This window comes from Anthonomus grandis, chromosome 14, assembly GCF_022605725.1.
Source record: "Anthonomus grandis grandis chromosome 14, icAntGran1.3, whole genome shotgun sequence".
Lineage (NCBI taxonomy): Eukaryota > Metazoa > Arthropoda > Insecta > Coleoptera > Curculionidae > Anthonomus > Anthonomus grandis.
In genome coordinates, this window is record NC_065559.1 from 16,087,909 (window position 1) to 16,110,806 (window position 22,898).

General features: G+C 31.3%; 1 protein-coding gene across 1 annotated transcript in view; it reads right to left on the minus strand.

The window, feature by feature from the left end:
• LOC126744357 (cytokine-like nuclear factor N-PAC) overlaps positions 1-22,898 on the minus strand; it is a 127,327-nt gene that overhangs the window by 29,373 nt on the left and 75,056 nt on the right. The window contains exons 8-9 of the mRNA XM_050451731.1: positions 9,634-9,759; positions 1,566-1,696 (exon numbers count right to left, since the gene is read on the minus strand). Coding sequence (XP_050307688.1) covers positions 1,566-1,696; positions 9,634-9,759 — 257 coding nt within the window. The remainder of the gene's footprint in view (positions 1-1,565; positions 1,697-9,633; positions 9,760-22,898) is intronic.

The window sequence follows — 22,898 nt, forward strand, 5'->3', positions numbered from 1 at the left end:
TTCCTTTGACCTATATATTATTTCCTTATTTGCTGCATTGAATGCATAGGTAATTTGTCCCCATGCATTATCCTTATCCCTCCAAGTGGTTGCATTTGTTTGTTTATTTTCTATAATTCCCTTATAATTTGAAACTATATTTAGCAAAAGTGTTTTTTCTCTAATTGTGAAATTAGGAGCACGCTTCCGAATATTCCCCGAATTACTCCTGTTCTCGAGGATTGTTCATATCACCCATTAACACACCTTTTTAGATGTAAAATAATCCAGAAAAATTTAACAAAATTTCGATGAACAAATACCAAATCAAATAATAAACAAATGATGAAATGTCGATAATGTAAAATGTCACATCTAATTCTACCAATTTTATTGGTCCACACAAATTTGTAGCAAACACTAGCAACAAATCAGTCAATTATTTACGATGTTGCCAAGCGTTTCCAATACTAAGCTAAAAAAAATTAAGTATCATTCGTGCAACGCCATTAAAAGTTAAGATCAACCATAAAACTAAGTTATACTTAGTTGTGCCGCACATTTAAGGAGAAGCGGGGCAAACGGCCGTAAGTCGTTTAATGCGCCTGTTCAAATTTTTCGTGGTTTTTCTTGGTCGACCAGCACGTTTAAAGGTCGTAACCCCTACCTCGGATTCGGTAATTTTTAATAGTTTTTGATACAACGTCTTTTCGAACTCCAACTGTAATTGACATTCACACTTGCTTTTTCCCAGATAAATAGGCATCAATAATTTTTTGTTTTAGGACCAGCGAATGGGGCATATTTACAATAAAAACCTCACAACTGGACAGTTTCACATACTAAAAACTAATCTAATACTAAACATTTTTTGAGACCATTGACTTTGTGCCCCTCTATTCTCTGAATTTTTATTATCAAGAGGTCTCTTTAAGAAAAATGGACTACTTTTTTGAATTAATACTAAATCAGTTTGTTTTTACGTTGCTCTAATTTGGTCGCAGTTATTTTTATGATCCTTTTTTCATCTCTACTTTGAAGCACAAGTAAAACTGTACAGTTAACAAACATTCTTGCCTGGCAAACAAATATATTTTTATAAAACATTTTGTAGGAAATTGAATATAAACAATTTATGCAAATATTTTAAGTTGTTTTAATTTTGTTCAATTAAAACATGCTGTTAATGCGTATCACATACTAGGTTGCTATGGGTAACAGCTAGGTCGCTATTGGCATAAAAATGTGTTGCGTCCATAACCTACTATAATAAAAGTAGAAAATGTTTATAATTCAGTTATTTGCAACCTCAAATTATAGTACGTATGATATTTTACTTACAAAACAATTGCTTTTAAATGGTTTAATAATATAGGTATATGTCGCCTATTTAAGAAAAAATATGTTTTTATTAAGTGCGTTATTCAATTGATTTTCTGTTTTCATTGTTATTCAGCAGAAAAAACGCGTCAGCAATAGTGCACCGTTAATTTCAGGCACCCTGTTTATTCAACATTTTTACGTTTAATTAATGTTTGTACTTTGCGTTAAAGTATTAAATTAGGTTTAGATATGAATATACTTACCTTCCACCTTTTCCAGCGATAGAATCCGCCAATTTTACAGATGTCTGAGGGTCAATGCCGGTCAGCTCCACGAAACCTTTGCCATCCAAACTATCGCAACCATGAAGCACTCCACAGTTGTCAAGAACCATCTAATAGTTTAATAAGGCGCGTGATACATCACATGATTACTTGTTTTATAAAAATGAAATAATAAAATCGGATTTTGTTAAAGAGGTACATGGTAACATACTTATGCTCGCATTTAAACTAGTTATCCCCTATAGTTACCAATATCAACCAAACATTTGCAGCACCTTGTTTAATTTGGCATTACATTTTATATGAAAAATATTATGTAATACAGAAAATGCCGACTAGAATAGAGAATAAAGATACGTTCATTAATTACAATTTTTAATCAATTGTTTTTAAGTAAGTTGCTCCTGAGATTAAATAAATTTGTGATGAATTTAGATAAGATTTTATTTAGCTTAGAAACCTTAGGATCTATAAGTATTATCATTTAAATTCATATATATCATAATCTACTACTAAATAGTTTTTTGAATTGTCACAGTTATAAAAATTGTAGTGATAAATTACACACCAATATGATTTTTGCACCGAATTTGTACAACTATGCTTCCAGCTAACTGAGGAACACTAGTTCTTCGTCAGTATTTCATCTTCTATGAAGTAACTACCAAAAACATGTAACCATTTTGATTTGGCAACAATTACAGCTTTCTTAGCAAAATGGGAGATTGTTTTATAGATTTTAAATTAAAAAATATATATATATAAATTTAGGAACAATAATCGAGCCAGCCATAAGTAAGATATAAGTTAACAAGATTTACGTGAGGATGATCACATAGTGCTTCAGAAGAAGGGCTCAGAAGTCAGTCAGTATAAGTCAATAACTAAAGAAAGTGAGAAAATAGGATTTTCTCAAAAGTAGTAGTTGTAGTAAAATAAATATTTCGGTGAAGATTACGTTAGGTAACTATTATTACTGAGACAAAATACTGATGATCTTTAAAATAACACAGTTTAATAAAGAGGAGAAGGAATTTACTTTTTTTTTTAATTTAAACAGAAAAAAAGACTGCAATGCAAAATGTCCACTAAAATTAATTAAAACAAGACTAAAAATGTGTACTATGCAATTACCAGAATCCTCACCTGCCGGAATTAAATTGGTGCGTCTGCAATTTGCCTAGATGGGCAAGCACCTGATATAATACTATATACTATATATACAACACTATAAATTGCACAATAGGGCCGACTTCTCTTTCCCGAAGTTTTTGCAATATGAATTTTATTAAACGAAAAATCATCTTGTAGAGTATATTTATAAAAAAATAAACTCCGGTTAATTTTTTAAATATCTCCATTTTAGATGTAGTCATTTAACTTTCCCACCTTCATTATTAAGTTTTCTATTCAGATGTTGTATTTATGTATAATGTATAACGAGTTCGTTTTTTTAGCATTTGCGGTTGAGTTAATGCAATGTTCAGACTAATAAATAAACTTCTTTTTCGCGTTTGGTACAATGATGCAGTAATTTCTGGATTATAAACAAGTTTTAGCAGTTTTCACTTAATTTAATTTTTCGGTTTTGGCCTGTACAACCTGCCATTTTTAAAGGTTAGGTTTTATCTGGAATTACAATCTACTGCATTATTTTTACTGTTAGAGTCATATTCTGATCCACTATTATAGAAATGGTGATATGTCAATAATAAATCAAGAGTATTTTCAAAAAAAAAATGTATTATAAGGTGAATATTAAAACTACAACCACGTTTTTACGCGCCGAGATATCTTACACTTTCTAATTTAAAAAGAATTTTAACTTACAAGATCAATTTTATTCAAAAAGTGCTGCCATCTGTTGGTTTTACTGTAAAACATCGACTTACGCATTTTATTTACTGAAATTTATAAAAGAACTGATTGAATTCTGAGTCTTTAATATTATATAGCTTAGTTGTAACGTTGATTGAATATTTGGGAAGATACGCAACCTTATCAGTGGCGAAGCGTGAACTTTTCTTTCGGGTAGACAAACAATAAAAATTGTTAATTAGAAAAAAATGTGTATTCAATATTATTCACTTTAATGAAATAGAGAATGAAAGCGCATGAAATATTAACTCAAAGAGAAAAATATGTAGTGATATAAAAAAGAAAAAAATAATTACTACTAGCATAAAAAGATAGATAGATAAAAATAAATACAACTTACAAAAAAACACAACTAAAATACAATTGCCAATATCAAACAGTCGTTCATAAATAACCCCTAAAATATCCACTAAAAAATCTTTTCTATACACCCAAAAATAAAAATACTAATTATTAAATTACAATAGCACGCGCCCGCACCAAATGCCAAATGCAGATTCATCAAAAAACAAAACTGAAGATGTATTGCGGCCGACCAGATCAAGCGTGTCCATAAACAATAACCCTCAAGAGCATAATAAAATAGCTGGTCGACTTCGATAGACAAAAGCTCAAATATCTTTCCCGCGAGTAAATTTTGCATACGTAATAGGCTGAGTACTGATGCGGCTGGACCTCTGTCACCTGCTTGATGCGTATATGGTTCGATTAGATGCTCCAAATTTCGGAAGACAAATATCAATGTGTCTTTCTGGGGCTCGTATACATTAATTGGGTGTCAGCCCTGCATTTTTATTGTAATTGGTGCGTCAGGCGGGGCGCGCCTTAGATATTATAGATAGATAGATATTATAGCCGTTTAGATACTATATAATAATAGTAAGGAGAGCGACTACATTCTGTGTTATTTTTTTTTTATTTGAATTCAACAATTACATGAAATAATTACGTAATAAATCAATGAGAAATAACTGGATAATTTTGGGTAGACAGTGTCTACCTTGTCTACTCGTACGCTTCGCCACTGAACCTTATGGGCTAAAATGGGCGTGACCGCAAATATGCGTGAAAAATAGATGGCGATTCTCTCCAGTATGCGCGAAAATAATTTCGTCCGTCGCTTCTCATTAGTAATCGGCCGATCATCCCTGAGTCGTGTGGGAGAGTTTTTGCACAGGTTCGTGTTTGCCGTATTGAAATTTGGTAGTTGTTAAAAATTTTGTTGGATATCATAATCACAAATAGATAGATATATGTAAATGTGTTCAGTTTGTGAGACAATGGCTCCTTTAGGCAAAATTAATCAGTGTGCGTATCGTGGGTGCAATAATGTAAGAAAATGTAAAAACAATGTTCTCAGTTTCTTAAGAAATATTTTTAATTAATAAAAGCTTTGCTAAATTTAAAGTAAAATTAAAATAATGTATCTTCTCTAATAAACCCATCAGAGAATTTTTCAAATTTATGTCAAAACACAATAAAATCCTTTAATTAACTTTATCATACTCTAAAAGTAAATAATAATATATGCAAGTCAATTAATAAAATATTACTAGATAAAATAAATATAAATAAACCAAACATATGTCCACAGCATATTGATAAATTTTTGCATTTATTAATTAAGACTTTGATTTATAACAACCTAAAATGGGAATCTCAAAATCTTATTAGAAAATCTTTAAAAAAATCTAATTATAAACCTCACAGAAAATTATCTATTTTATCTACAAAAATCAATTCAAACTCTTAAAGATATTGTCTCTTCATGTCTATGAGAGCCATTTTCTCTTTTTCTTTTTTTTACTTTAAGAAAATTTTAAATCAATATAGTATGTTTATGCTCTTTAGTGTTTTAAGTATTTTCAATAATTGTTTTCATGATGAAATTCATTCATGAAAAAGATAAAAATAAAGCCTAAAAAGCCTTTAAAGGTATTGAGAAACTGGTTATAGTACGAATGGTAGCTTTCCTAATTAAAAAAAATAACATATTAAATGAATGTCGAGTAATGTTTTCATTCCTGGAGAGATTATATTTGAGCTTGAAGAAGGTCACTTTGCTGCAGCAGTATTCTGCGACTTCTCTAAAGACTTTGACCGTGTCAACCATGGAATACTGCTCGGTAAGCTTTCTAGATATGGGTTTAGGGGAGTTGCTCTAGAATGGTTAAAATTTTGTTTTGTTAGACAGAAAAAAGTTTGTTTGGCCAAATGGCAGTTTGTCTGAACTTTGTGTAGTAAGCAGGGTTCGTTTCTCGGTCCTATTTTATTTCTATTGTATATAAATGACCTGGCGTCTCTCCAGATAAGAGGATTCTTTACTATTTTTGCAGATGACACCACTATCTTATGGGCAGACAATAATAAAAGCACATTAACAAGAACAATTTCTAAAGATTTATTAATGATTAAACAGTGGTTCGATGCTAATTTGTGGTCTTTAAACATAGATAAGACTAAATTGTTAATTTTTAATGTTCAGAGCAGTTCATGATTCACAACAAAGAATTGGAAGTGAATAATTTTAACAGATTCTTGGAATTGTTATCGATCATAAACCTAAGTTTTATGGAGATATGTCAGGAGGCAAAAACTGGCTAGACGATGTTATGCTATTGAGTAGTTTTAAATGAACTGAGATTGATATCTGCAAAAGTCTATTTTTTTTTTGTTGAAAGTTGGAACTTACTTTCATACAAAAATACCTACAGTATGGAATAACATTTTGGAGTTGCATTAGTAAACGGCTTTTTGACTCGATGTTTGTTTTTAAAAAACGAGCCATTAAATATATGTGTCATAAATCTCCACAGGACATGCAGACCCCTATTTAAAGATACTTTCCTTGTGTTGCTTGTTTATTGTTGAGTCTGCTTGCCTAATATATAAAAAATATAAATTGTATCTTCAAAATAATGGCTCCTTAAAACATTATAATATCAGAAAAGAATACAATATTCCAATGCCCATCCCGAAAAGTGAACTAAGAATTCTCTTATTTACTTGAGCATAAAAATTTTTAATCATTTTCCAAATGTCATAAAAGTCTTTAGAAGTTCTCCTCGCTTTAAAAAGTTCTTAACGAAACTTCTTAAAAGCAAGTATTTTTATAGCATTAGAATTTTTTGAAGATAGTTAGGAATAGGCCAATAGTATATAATTAGTTTTTAGTAAAGATGTAAAGGTTAGAATTTGTGATGTTACTCTAAAAAATTTTTAAGTCGTCTTGCTTTGAAATTGAAAAAACATTTTGTGTTTATACTAGTATGTTGAATCCACTATTGTGTATTGTTTTTAAATTATGTGTTGTTAATATGTCGATTAATGTGCCTATTTAATATCATAGAAGTACTATGTCAACAAGTAGGTACCATGTATTTAAGAATAAAGAATGTTTTGAATTTTTTGAAATTCAAAATTGTATTTAAAAGAGAGAGAGGTATATAATATTTAATAGGGATGATTCCAACTACTCACTAGAAATTACTTCGTTAAAAAAGTAATTAAAAGGGTTATTCAAAACTGCAAGTGGCCAATATGGCGTCGACAAGAAAAAAAAAAGTTGATTATGACTCTCTAAAGAAGGAACGTCGTATTTAAAAGTTAAAGATGTTAACTTGTAAATGAGAGGAAGTGTTTACAACAATGTATAAATGATTTTATTTTATATTTTCAAATAACGCCAGAAAAAAATAAAAAACCATTTTGCCAAATTTCACCTTTTTTCTGAATATTAGGAAGTATTTGGCATTTTTCCAATTTTTAGATTGCATTTATTCAATCATTGCATTTATATTGCGCAACTTTCGCCTAATTAAACCATTTACTGCTCATCCTTACTTTGGACATCCTGTATAATCGCGATGAGACCCTTCATACTGTTAAACAAAATATTTGTTTTTTTTCTTATTAACTTTTTCTAGTTTTAAGAATTAGTAATTAAGTGTTTGCCTGTATTGCAAATTAAAATGTGGCCTATTTTCTATATTTTATAGTGTTGTTACACCCTTATTCAAAACCTTTTAAATTTTGCGATTTTATTTTTATATTAATTTCAGTTAAAGGTATCTGTTTTTCAATATTTTTGTCCAAAAAAAGTGTACTTCACAGATCTCACTACCCTACACAGTTTTTGAGATATTGGCTGGTTTCACAAACCCGTATTGTCAAAATCACATTACGGGCTACTTTTTGCAAAAAATTATTGACTCTAAAAAACTGTAGTACCGTATATAGATATTAAATCTTTAATTATTGAATTTACTCTTTATATTTACGTGAAACCTACCTATATCACCACCTTTATTTAATATTTTTGTTAATTTTCTAATTAATAAATAAAAGCTTATTGAATTTTTGTTTTGTTTTTATTTATTTATTTTTGTCTCAAAAAAGGATTTTGGTAAGTAATTATTTGTTAATAAAATTTAAGTTGTAAGAGATAGCACCTTCCAATACATTACTTGACCACCACATTTATCTAGTTATTTATGCGAGATCACAGCGCATTTAAATATCGGCAATAACAAAATAAATAAAAGCGCTGTTATCATCATCCCCCTTGTCTTAAAAAAATAACAAAACGGCCGGGCGCCCAAAGATTCCCGCGTCGTCAACTGCAAATGGTCAATATAGCGCCGACAAAGAAAAACAAAACAAGTTGATGATGGCTCTTTAAAGACAGAACGTCGTATTTTAAATTTAAAGGTGTTATCGTATAGGCGAGAAAAAGTGGTCACAATAATTTATTCATTTAAGAAATACTTTTGTCATATATTTTGAAATAACGCCAGAAAAAAAAATGATTTTGCCAATTTTCAGTTTTTTGCAAAATTTAGGAAGTATTTAGATTTTATTATAAAAGGACACTATATTGCTTAACTGTCCTCTAATTATACCACCTCTATTGACGTCCTGTATAACCGTGATGCGGGGTCTTTAAACAAAATGTTTTTTTTTGTTACTAGGTATCTTTTTATAGTTTTAAGTATAGTTGTAACAACTGGTAATTGAGAATTTTCCTGTGTCGCTTAAAACCTAAAATGTGGCCTATTTTTTATTTCTATTAACATCCTCACTCACAACCCCTTACTTTACAGATCTCACTACCCTGCACAATTTTTCAGATATTGAATCACGTGACAAAATGGGTTACTTTTTACAAAAAATTATTGATCACGAAGTTATATTACCATCGGTATTAAGTCTTATGAATTATTTCAATTATTCTTTATAATATTTACGTGAAACCTACTTATATCTTAAAATTTGTTCCACATATTTTTTGTATATTAGTTTTTAGTTAATTAAGTGCAACGGGCTTTTTATTTAAAAACTTGACCCTCTTGAACACAAAATGGAGGAAACATAATGTTTGTTGGAATTATAACTTATATTAAACTTTGTTGGTAATTTTGTAAAAATAGCTTTTTATATATATTTTTGTATTAATTTTTAAGTAATTATTTGTTTTTAAAATTTAACTTTTAAGAAATTTCAAAATGCCTCCACCCTTAAGTATATCACTTATCACTTGACCACCATATAAATGACACCGTGCTGTATGTTCAAAAAAAATACTAAAAACATAGTTGGCAGCATCATCCCATATCTTAAAAAAATATCCAACACGGCCGCGTAACCGGAGATTCCAGCGTTGTTGAAAGCCTGACTCAAAGAAGCCAAAAGCCAAGTCCACGCAGCTAAAATAAATCGTTCCTAGATTTGACGCTTTGCGGCAGCACCACACGGTGCACGAAACTGAACGGCAATCCGATAGTCGACTGGGTACACTTTTTAACACAGGATTGCGTATCTTCCCAAATATTCAATCAACGGTTGTAATATTAGAAATATGGTGTATGTAAAACTATACCGTAATTAGGCGAAAATCAATATACTGAAACAGGAAAAATACTTTGGTTTCAAAAAACCCTTTTAAAGAACTCTTGCAAGATACATTTTTACTTAATATAAGATCTGTGGGATGCAAAATTTGATCACCCTTTATTATACATTGAACTGTTTTGCACATTATTAATATTGGTTTTGGAGGGTGCTAAGATAGTAAGTACGCTATAACAAATAAGAAAACTTAAATATAGTATTTTGGCAAAGTAGTGAACATGTTTTTGATTTTGCAAAAAAGAAGAACCGTATTTCATACCTTTCTAGCTGATTCAGGATCAGAAGTGCAATTGAAAACAATATCACATGCTGTCATAACATCACACGGTGTCATACAGACAGTAACTTGACCCTCGTGTCTAGCTTTTTCTTCCATGGATTTAGCCTGAAACAAAATTATAGTTTAGTTTAAAAATATATGTATGTCAAAAAACTCTTCCAAAGTTGAAATATAGTATTTAAAGTAAAGCAAACATATGAAAAAGACAATTCTGATTCGATTAATTGCTATTTTTTTAGCCTTATGGAAAAATTGTATTAACTTGCAATAATAAATCTGAGTTAAAAAGAGAATGATAGCGTTTCTCCTATTTTCCTCCCTACTAACTCAAACACAGATGTCGGCGGGATTCGGGCGTCTAATGAATCCCTTGTTTTATCGGTATTCATCGGACGTTTAATATTAACAAGTATACCGATTTTAAACGTTTCTCACATGCAAATCTAGAGGACTTAAAGGGCAAAAATATTCGATTTTTGGATCACTGGAGATATTAGCGGATGTGGGCACAAAGTTTTATTATCGGCTCGGGTGTTGTGAAGCTCAAAAAGAAAATATTTTCGAGCATTTGATAAGTTAATTTTAATCCCAGTCTACTTCTTCTCTTAGCTCTAAGGCAAATATAAATTCATTATCATAGTTGAATTTTTAAATACAACAGTGTTAAAAATATAACTCGAAAAGTAATTTTTTTTTTAATAAAAAGTTTCGTGCACTACTGGATACAATATTAATATTTTATACTTACATTTCACTTTTAAGCAAGCCGAAATTTTAAAAAATCGGATGTCTTTTAAAAATGATAGCCATTTAAACTATTACACGTTCACTACCTTCCATTACTTTATGAATATGAATACACCAATGACAAAATAGTGGACAAAATTCAACAGTTTCTAATTACGTTAAAAAAACGTACGTTAAGCTGACTTCTGTTTCCGGAAGAAAATTATAATTAAATTATTGACGTTTTAATTACGGCCCCAAGTAGCAAAATTTAAAACTTAAAAATAATATCCAGCATTTCCTTTTGGATACTTTTATAATGTAAAAGAAATCCAATGATGTCAGATTGACAGTTCCCCTGATATAGCCGCATCCATACTTAGTGAAACACCCTTTATTGGTATTATACAGTGCTTTTATTTTAAAACGAACCACCTTAATAGCTTCACTTGTAAAAAAAACGAATTATTATTATTAATATTTTATATTTGACAATGTTCTGTCAATCACCTACAGCTAACCTCATTTTGATATGTCAAATGGAAATCCCCATCCTGTGACACATTAAAATGTTTATTCAACAGTGTCAACAAATCTAATCAACATTTTTAATCATACTTTGGTATGTCAAATGGCTATCCTATGGTGTAATACATCATTTTAAACTGAATACAATCTACTACCCAACAGTATCAAAAATATGAAAGTTTATAGACTTATAAACAGTAACGTAATAAAATTCATAAATTTAATCAGTCCACAGAATTTATTTTATTGTATTACATTCGTAACAAATGTGCTCCGTTATTCGCGAGAAAATAATAGAAATAAATAAACAGATAAAGTCTGTTTTGAAATTCCTCAAGAACACTGGCAAGTGGAACTTTGCTTTTTAAATACCCCCAAAGGAAAAAATCTAGTGCTTTTAAGTCTGACGACCGTGGGGGCCATTCAATTGCAATACGCCTACTAATCTACATTCCTGGAAACGGTTCATTAGCCACTCTAGAGCTGTCAAATCATAGTGCGGGCGAACTCCATCTTGTTGGCAATACAAATTATTTTCATTAGTTTTCCAACACCATTTTCTTTTCATTCACTTGGTTTTCCAAAGATTGGACGATTGAAGGATATTGTATTTTCGAGGAGGTTTAAATAAAATTGTCCAGTTAAATTTTTTTCCAAAAAAATGGCTCGAGATGATTTCGTTACAATAAATTTCTGCCCATACATTAATTTTCCGGGATACTGAGTATAATCCTCCCGACAAAGGTGTGAATTTTCATTATTCAGTATACAGGGTGTCCGGAAAAAGGAGGCCGATCCGCCGGCCACATATAGGGAGGACCAAAATAATGCGACTTTCCTTATGCCAAATTTTAATTTAATATCTTATGAAACGCTCGACTTACTTCAAAAAACGATTTTATATTTCTCATTTTGACGCCCTGTATATTGAATACCCAGTGCCCAATTAAAAAATGGCATAACGAAAGTGGCATTATTTTGGTCCAACCTATATGTGGCCGGCGGATTGGCCTCCTTTTTCCGGACACCCTGTATATAGTTATGCCGGTTTACCAGTCCACTTAAAAAAATTTGTTGATGCGTCACTGAAGCAGATGTTCTTTCTAAATGCGGGTGCTCGTCAATTTTCTGGTTCCCAAAATTTAATTCTCCTAAGTGTTGAATTTTGTAGGGATTTTTTTTTTATTTGATTACAGGCATGCTTTATTAGCAACCATTTCCTCAGTACACCTTTTATTGCAAACAGATCCCGTTTCCTCAAACTTCCTTACCAATTCTGCAAATTTATGGCCTACGTACTTGTCTGAATGTCTGTTATTAAATGCCCTGGCGGTTCTACGAGCGCACCGATTTTCAAAGCCACGAAGAAAAATAATTTCTATTCTTTCGGCTAGCGTATACAACATTTTAAATTATTCGCAATTCTAACTGAATTTTTAACTGATTGTCAAAATGACAATTTTAACAATAATAATCAACGCTAGTTACTGCAGAATTATTTTTGTCCCTGTAGGTATTGTAAACAATCGTAGTAAAATAAATACGCCAAATATTATACTGCAAAAAAGGGAAGAATTTCAAAATAGCATTAGTTATTTCCTTGTAAATAATAGTGTATACATATAATGCATACTTTTTTATTCTGTGACGACCGGTTTCGCGATTACCACACTTATCGCATCATCAGGTCGAGGACTAAAAATCAAAAAGGGAGGGGGTGGGGTAAATGCATTAGGTCCTAATAAGAACACTCACTTATTATAAAAGAACTAAGGTACTTCATTAGTTTAAACAAAAATTGTCACATATACTATGGCTAAGAGACGACAAACATACATTTCTGTAAAACTTCTAAAATTTAAAATAGAAACTTAACTTTTAAAAGGTTTCTTTAAACAACGTACACCCGACAATACAGTTAAAACGAAATGAAAACAATCATAATATTTGTCATTTCCCTTCAAAAGGAACACGTGAAGGTACCTAGTTAAAACTTATAAAACTATATAAAAATCATACAAAGAAATCTTGTGTCTAAAAAACTCAGTTAAATTCTTATTGCGTACCAAAAATACCAGGTAGCGGTACTCGAGTGTAATTTGAATTACAGATTGTTACAATAAATATAAAACAGGTGGCTCTAGGAGTTGGAAAGTTAGGAAAAAATTAACAAATTTGACACAACTTTAAGTTTGACGAATATTAAACAAGCAAATTTTAACATAATTTCACCCTCTCCCTCCCTAATTTTTGCCTTATGATCTGTTGATATAAGTTGTATCTTAAAAACAACAGAGCTTAAGTGGCCGCGGCTAAAGACATCCAGAGGCGACAAGTCGGGGGATCTAGGTGGCCATTCAATAGGACCTCTTCTTCCAATCCACTGGTTTAGATAATGATCATTCAACCATTGCCTAACGGGTGGCAAACATACTTAGGGTTTATTTTTGACCTGGATGCCTTTTGTTAAACGATGAGCGGACCTTAAGAAATATTTATCTTGGAAACCATTATTGAAAATAATGTCTACACGTTCAGCTACACCCTGGTGAAAGATAAGAAGTCCTACTTTTCATTTTAACTGAACCGAAGGTCAACTGTTCTTAAAATAATAATACTATAGTTTATTTCAAATAGGTAAAAAATAATAAAACCATAAGACGTATGCAAAAGAGGAACAGTCAGATCAGGTTGTCCAGATCCCTCACTTTGTCCTCCCCTTTAATGACATGCTCGACTGCTTTTCGCCAGTTTACTGGAGTCACTTCCTTTAATGGCTTTGTTAAATAGTATTCTAACGTCTTTTATTTCAAAAGTAGGTATTTGGTCTTTCACTTATTAGCAGAATAGGATTCAGTTCGCAATGATATGCGTTAAGCGCAGCACAGTAATTTCATGTTTTCCCACAATATCTTCCATCATACTTTTTTGAGACCGATATTTGTCAATATTTGCTATGGCTAGACACTCTTTTTTTATCATGCTGGATTCAAACTCAATATTCTTGTCAGTTAGCCAAATCATAATTTCTTGTTTTCTCCAGGATGTACTGAGGGTCTTCTCTATGCACCGTAAATCGTAGTTGTCCAAAAACACCACCAAATCAGTTGGAAGAAATTCTATCTACCCTCGAAAACATCTGCATCATATCCTCGTGATAATTTCACTCAAAACCTTTTTTTACGAAACTGTCTTCACTTCAAATATGTGTAATTATGAGTCTTCTTGATGGCACTTTAATGCCCGTTGACAGGCCTTCCATGTGTGCTTGGCGGACACCGGCTATTTTTTTATCTTGCGATGTGTTTTGAACAATATATCTTTCGTTAATCCAGGTTTCATCAAGATAAAAAATTTCTTCTGGTCCCTGCGGTACTGCTTTGTGGTTCTTAGGAATTTTCTGCTCCAGCAAACAATGTCATCGGTTTCCAGTAGAACTGATTCGCGATTATGCTTTTCCCAAGCATAATCCATATATTTTAAAACGATGCATACATTTCTTACTCATCAAAGCAATACTAATTCATCACGGACAAGCTCTATTAAAATTTTGTCGAAAATTTGTTTAACTTTTTTTAAATAAATTCTTCTGACTGCTGTATAGTAGAAAGTTAGTCGCAAGAAAGAGTTTAGTTTTTTCATCAAGAACTTTGGCTGGTCTTCTTGTACTAAGCTTTGGAGGTTCTACTTGTCCTGGATATCTTTCCCGCAATAGTTTAAAAATGGCAATTTTCCTATCCCAGTCGTTCGGGAATATTCCTGTACAACTTCATCTGTAGCAAAACTAGGGTTCTCGTGTTCTAAACAAGCATGCATATTTAAAACAATAACCTTTTCATTTACTGACAATGGAGTACAAGTAGTAGTTCTATTATTAGAACTTTTTTTCATTGAAGTAAACGTCTGATCTATATTTTTATACACTGTGTTAAATATATCTGTATGTTATTTATAACCCATACTACCAATAAATACTACCATGTTTAACACTTCTGAAGTAACATGGTAGTGACAAAGACCATGTTGAGGGAAGAAATTTATTCTATATCTGTCACTATACCTACATATTCTTTCGTCCGCCAAGATAGAGATGGTCGAGAAGGGGGTGTTGGGCTTTACTTGAGAGAGTCTTTTAGCTTTGAAGTTCAAACTTGCGAATGTAAACGTTTTATACTGCATATTTGGGTGAAATTTCCTCTTTCCTTGTTAGATCTCTATTCCTCGAACGATAAAAGTTTGTGCTTTGGCGCTTTTAATATCAATCAGTTAATATCAGTCGGTTAGGTGCTGCACTTATTAATGTGACAGAGAGTTTTAATTTTCTCAGTTAATTACTGAACCGACCCATGTGAGTGCAAAGAGCTCTATAATAAGGCATTCCACTATTTAAGGCATTCTTTCCAGCTAAATCCGAAGAAGTCTGTCGCTATGCTATTTACTAAATACAGTTTACGACAAAACTAGCAAGAGTTAGGTTTAGTTGTTACTGTTATACAAAATTTATTATCTATGTCAGAACTTATATTGCATCCTAGATTTACAAATTTTACACGTCTTATACCTTAAGGTTGTGACTTGGGTTTTGTGTAGGTTAGTATTTATTTACCATTTTACTGCATGAGCTCTTAACTTTTTGTTTAGAAGCTAAAATTTGCCTTTAAATCCATGTGTCTATTTTCGCTGACAGTTATGTTGATATTTTCTTTTGGATTAATATACGTTTTTATTATTATTATTATTATTTATTATTTTCCTTGATATACAGAGAAGAATTTTCTGAAATGTGGCTTTCTATGATATCATTGGAAAGCATTTTTTAAGTGCTACAAGATGACTCGACACCCCTTTCTATTTAAGATTTTAGGCGTGTAGATACACCTGTACATACTACTGATACACCCTGTCCAAAGGGTTTCAGATAAGGGTGAGATAATATGCTTTTTTTGTTCCTCCTTCGTTTTATAGGAACTATTTTCAGCGTATTGTTACACAGTTTTTTGTTCCTAATATGCGGCCATTTCAAATGTTTAAATTGTCACCCTGTATGTTGTCAATTTTTAGGAATTTCAAGATTATAGTTACGATAGTAATAGGAATATTTTTTAATATATATTAAATTATTAATCGAAAATACCGTATTAATTTATTCAAATACTGTTTCATTTAATAAACAAAAAACTACTATATCGAAGTTATAGCTATGCAGGATATCATTGAAAAGCATATTTAAAGAGCCTTGAAATCAGGTGTCACAAGAGAGTGCCACTTAGATTATAAAATTCTAAACATTCTATCGCAACAATATTAAAATTGTTTTCAGCGATTAAAAAATAATTCTAACAAATTTAGTCAATTTCTATATAGGCTTTCCTTAGATAATTTTTTTTTTGTTAGCAGTATATCATTTTAAATGAATAAAATATAATATAAAAAATATTTTCTCTAAAACATTTTTATAAAAAAAAATTAGTGCCCTCGACACCACACGACTGAAGTAAAACCGTAACTCTGTCTCTTTCTGTCTCCACTAACCCATATCTCCTTTTAACTACCGTTCGCCTCGCCCGATCACACTTTTCATAACACATTCGCCAGCTTACTCCCATAAAAAAAATGAGTGCATTGAGATGCATGCAAATGAGACCACACGGCTCAAGTAAAACTTTTTTAGCCCCATTCATACGTATATACAATGAACGACAAAAATATGGAACAAATTCAATAAAAAATAAATGAGGGTGTGTTAGAAAAAACGCTCGCACACGTCGATTAATAATTTTGGTTGCGCATTTTTTCAATAAAAATTTTGTATATAGGGTATCTCATGTAGCCGTGGGCAATACCAATTTTCTTATTTTATACAGTGTGTCCCACTTAAAGGTTAGCCACCCCTCTAAAATTTTTGTTTCTTGACCAATTTTCAAAAACTTTTTTTTGTTGGATAGATGGTCAAAAATGGCACTTATGAGCCAAGTTCGAAATTTAGAGAAAGCAGGTCATGGCCTACTCTATTCAAGTTTGAAGTGCGAAAAATCGAGAAGTAGTATTAGCGATATTTATTTTTTAAAAATGGTACTGGATTATTGTTCAGGATCACTTAAAATATAAGTGTACCAAATTTGGTTATGATAGTATACAGGGTGTTGAAATAAATTGGAGTCAAATTTTTAAAAGGCGCAATACCATTCTTAATCAAATACGAATATTTTTTAAATTTTTGGCTAGTTGGCATGCGTCTTGAGAACACAAAGGTTGGAAATATCATATCATACTATTTTGGGCTCAATTTGTTTGTTTTTCTTTATGAGTTTGTTTGTTCAATTCCAAAGATATGATTGTGTCTGGTTAAAAATTATTTTGTGGGAATTTTACCCAAGTATGCTATGAAAGAAAATGTTCCTGACAGTTTGTCAAAGTTTTCATGTATTTAGTTCATTTTGACTGCTTGTCGAACAATTATGGGTGATTATAATTTAAACGAAAGAGTTGAAGTAGTGCTACTAGCTGACGATGGAGTTAGAACATTTCGTGAAGCTGCGGCGAAATTTAACAGGAGACATCCTGGTAAAAACATCCACCATTTAACAATAGCCGGAATAAACTACGGGTTTGATCAGTCTGGTTCAGTAGGCGAAGTACGTCCTCATATACTCGTAATCGAGCAAATAATAATAACCAAATAATTCTTGAATACTTTAATGCTAATCCGCAATCTAGCATTAGAGTTGCTAGTACCAACTTAAGTATTTCCAAAAATTGCATATGGAGGTGTTTAAAGAAAAATAACAAGAAGGATTTCAAGCCTATATTCCTTCACACTTTGGAACACGGGGATAAAGAACGCAGGATGGAATATTGTTTGTGGTTAAAAGGCGAGTATTTGGCTAACCCTACATTTTTGAAAAATATTTTATACACCGATGAGGCAACATTTACTACAAACGGCATTGTGTCATCTCAAAATATTAGAATGTGGAGTAACGTAAATCCCCATTGGGTGATACAATGTAAAAGGCAGTATTCGCAGAAAATTAACGTATGGTGCGGTATCTTGAACGAACGTATAATCGGGCCGTTTTTCTTTAATGAAAATCTAAATGGACTTAATTTTCTCCGATTCCTGGAAGGCGATTTTAGTGATGTAATCAATGATTTGCCGTTAGCCGAAACAAGAAACTTACACATACAATTTGACGGTGCACCTATCCACAATGCAGTGGTAGTGCGGAATTGGCTAAATCAGAATAATTATCCGAATCGATGGATAGGACGAAACAGTCCATTAATTCAGTGGCCAGCTCGTTTCCCCGACCTTTCTCCCTTAGATTTTTTTCTTTGGGGAACCCTTAAAAACAAAGTGTACAAATCAAGACCGAAAACTCTACATGATCTTTGTGAGCGCATTAGACAAGAGTGTAATGAAATAAGCAGGGTACAGTTAAGAAGGGTGGTAGTAAACAACAGAAGACGCATAGAAAAATGTATAAGAATTATTGAAGGACATATTGAAGGAACTAATATTTAGTTTTGTGGCATTAATTTTTATATTTGAGTGTTAACAAAGATAAAATACTAGTTGTATTATTATCTTTGGTGTTAGGTAATTCCTTAAGGTAATTATTTTCAGTTTTTGCTGCTTAGCCTACATTACATTATTAAGTAACTAGTGAAGTATGAATTGCAATCTAACAATGAAATAAAACTAAAAAATTTATAAATGAAGTTGTATTATGGTGAAACCCAGAATAGTATGATAATATGATCGATTGTAGTTTATTGAAGGATATTTCCAACCTTTGTGTTCTCAAGACGCATGCCAATTAACCAAAAATTTTAAAAATATTCGTATTTGATTAAGAATGTTATTGCGCCTTTTAAAAATTTGACTCCAATTTATTTCAACACCCTGTATACTATCATAACCAAATTTGGTACACTTATGTTTTAAGTAGTCCTGAACAATAATCCAGTACCATTTTTCAAAAATAAATATCGCTAATACTACTTCTCGATTTTTCGCACTTCAAACTTGAATACAGTAGGCCATGACCTGCTTTCTCTAAATGTGGAACTTGGCTCATAAGTGCCATTTTTGACCATCTATCCAACAAAAAAAAGTTTTTGAAAATTGGTCAAGAAACAAAAATTTTAGAGGGGTGGCTAACCCTTAAGTGGGACACACTGTATAAAACACCCCGCATGTGATTACATTTTTGGATTCTATACAAAATTATAAACATTTTAATGTACCACATGCCACACTTTTATTCATCTGTTTCTAAGATACGCGGTTTTGCAAATTGATGTACAAAATATGATACATGTCAAAAAATATGAAGCAAATGCATTTAATATTGTTCAAGTATCTAATAAGTATAATAAGTATAATATATTAAGTATCTATAATAGGTATAAGAGGTACAGTCAACAAAATTGAAAATGTCCCTCGCTCCGTGGCTCTTTACCCATTTACACGTAATTTAAGCACAATTTGGCTACACTGTATGAATGAAGAAAGTATAGCGGCATTTTTCGAAAATAAGTAACAAAGGCTGATGCGGGGGCAGCTTATGCGATCGATCCCATTATAACATTGTGTGTAAGGTACCATTGTAAATTTTAAGATCTATTTTTAAGGAGCGTTTTTCCATATTAATTGGCGGCACGGGGATGCAGGTAAAATGTATAAGGTGGTAATTATAAATAAATTTGATGGTAAGTAGTATTGTACTGTCTTTTGTGTTTATAAGTGCCTCGAGTCTATTTACGTGTTTAATTTTTAAAGTGTTTTATGTAATATTTTTTCATAATGCCAAGATTGCCTGGACAGAGGGAGAGTATCATGGAAATTCGTACTAGAATTATTATTATGCATGAGATGGGTGCCACCTTACGAGAAATAGCAATGGCTACGGATCTTTCAGTAAGTTTTTTTTTGTATGCATTTTGTTTAAATTTTTTGTTAGGTAAAATCTATTTAAACTAAACTATGAAATTTGTCAAAAATCTTCAAAAATTCTCTTTAACTTTTATTTAAAAAAAAAGGTTTGTTTTTATACGGAACCAACTTTTTTTGATATCCCGAAATAAGCTAATAAATTTAATAGATCAAAAACGAAAATTATCATCTCATCGTCCCGGGAATCTATTCAAATAGGAGTGATTTCGAGGGTAATTTATAATTTTTTCATTAAATTTTTTATTTAGAAAAATAGGTGAAAATTACATATCTTAAGTTTAATTTATCGATAGATATCTAAAAAAGTTATAAAACTAACCTATATTTTTTAACAAAGAAAAATATACATGTTATTGGGTCTATCAAAATAAAAAATGTTTTTGTTTTATTTTTAAAGTAAAATCATTTTACATATGATTGATTATTTTTTTTTGAGGTAGTATTTTTTAAATCCAAGCAAACCTTATACAGGGTGAGTTTTTTAAAGTGTTGCAATGCGATATCTTGAAAACATTCAAGTTTTTTCTAAATATTTAAAAAACGAAGGTATTTTTTTTTTAGATAATAAATAAATTTAATGCAGTACCATACCCTAAAAAAAGTATTAATGGGTTTAAAGGTTTCTCAAAAACGGTAGTCGAATGTAGTATAGATTGGCGATATTTTGAATTTTAAATTTAATATCTGACTCACTACTGCACCAGTTGAGGGTTAAGGGGAGTGGCCCTATTAAAAAATGTTTATTAAAATAATATTTAGTCCAAAACGCACCGTGAGCCAATCCACTACCTATTTACCGCATTATTTGTATCCATATTCGTATATTTTTATATCTGTATTATTATTGTATTTATTATTATACCTGTGAATGAGTTTTTTTATGCCAATTTTAAGCTTTACCTCGTTAATTATATTTATTCGATTTAGTAATATGATGTATATGCATTTTACGATATTAGACTGAGCATTGACATAAGTGAGCTTTGACATAGGTAACTTACGAAAAAGAAGAGAAGAATTCTATCGCCTGCTTTTATTATAATTTAAAATAATTTTGTCTCTTCGCACCGGTTGTTATTTTTAAATATAAAGGTTTTATAAACATTTTAATCTGAAATATTTTCACTTTGAAAACTTTGTCAATATTTTCGCTTTATTTGCTTTTCACCATATATTAAAAAAAGTTGTTATAGAAATATATTTTGACGTAACGCTCTGAATGTTTTAAAAAAACACCAACAAATAATATAAAATTATATTATTGTTAAGAGACGCTGTTATTGCTTTTTTAGTACCTACTTTATTAACTTAATATAATATTTATATAATATAGCAGTAAATAAAATATTTACTGCTATTTTTTATCTATACCTATACATATAGGCCACCCCTTTGCTAAACTGTTGTCACTAACCTAATAGTATAATAGATATCTATTTAATTAATTAATACTAATTACTGCATTTGCTTTTAAACAGGTCAAACAAGTTAGACGCTGGATCCAACGTCAAGAAGCAGAAGGGCATGTAGAAACCAGACAACATCCTGGAAGGAAACCTGTATTGACCGAAAATATGAGAGATGCTATTGTTACCCAAGTAAGAAATAACCCTTTTACAAATAGCCGGGTGGTCAAAGAAACCATGAACTTGGATGTTAGTATGCAAACAATTAGGAATACTCTTCGTTCAGCTGGAATAAATTGTAGACGACCAGCCAAAAGGGCCAAATTAACGGTCGACAACGCAGAGCGAAGGCTTAGGTTTGCTCAAGAAAATATTGACCGAGACTGGTCAAATGTGGTATTTACCGAAAAAACGTTTTTTTCGGACATAAGGTCCCATCAATTAGTGTGGAGACCTACAAGTAATATGTAGTATATGATTCCCATTATGTCCAAGAAACTGAAAAAAGCGGGAGAATAACATTGTCATTATCGAGTTGGATGACCCAAAATGGACCCGGAATGCTAGTAACCACGCCACCCCAAATGAATTCCGCGGACTACGTGGACATTTTGGAAAATTCTTCTGCCTTCATACAGAATATTATATACGGCTGGACCAATATCCTTTATGCACGATAATTGTCCAATTCATACCTCCCGTATGGCGAGAACATGGTTTGAGCAACATCCGGAATTTAATTTAATTCCATGGCCATCCAGAAGCCCCGACTTAAACCCCATCGAAAATTTGTGGGCTGAAATGGTGAATTTTTGGGATACACTTAATCAAGGCCAAATTAGATCGAAGGAAACGTTACTAGCCCACGCTCAAAGAGTTTGGTAATCTTTCAGAGGGAGGCCCGATTTTAGTAATTACGCGGGATTAATGCGGAAAAGGCTGCAACAATGCATTAACGCAAATGGTTTTTATACCAAATATTAATTAAGAAGCCATACCAATACAAAATGCACTCTGTGATATTAAATAATTATTATTTAAAAAAAAATGTATAAGTTTCGAAAAAAACACAATACATAGGCTATTTAAAAGTTTAAATAAAAAAGTATTTTTATTGTAGATTTAAATTATAATTATACTTACTAAAGCTTGTTAGGAGTAGTGTTGAATGTTATTAATTGTTATTAAGATGTTATACTTAAAGAACTGTAATTTGTTATTAAATTGGAAATAAAATTTTCGCTTTGAAACTGACCTTTGATCAATTACTTATACGTTTTATAAGGTTTAAAAAAAAAGTAAATAAAAAAAGATTCGGGACTACTATAATTAAAGTTTAGTAATTAAAGTTAACTTCGCTTCAATAAAAAAAATATAAAAAATAGTTTTTTATCCAAGAAGAAATCACGAGAGTGCCTTATTTACAAACGGAAATATTACTTTATTCATCACTTCAGTAAAAAAGTGTGCTTTACTTATGAGAACCACATAGATTTTTTTCTACCTCTTACCAAAACATAGACATAAACAATTTAAAATATGGATTTGCCGAACAACATTTTGGGTTAATCGAACAAGTGGGGACAATTTTGAACAGTTTTTTGTAAAAACAATGTCCACTTAAC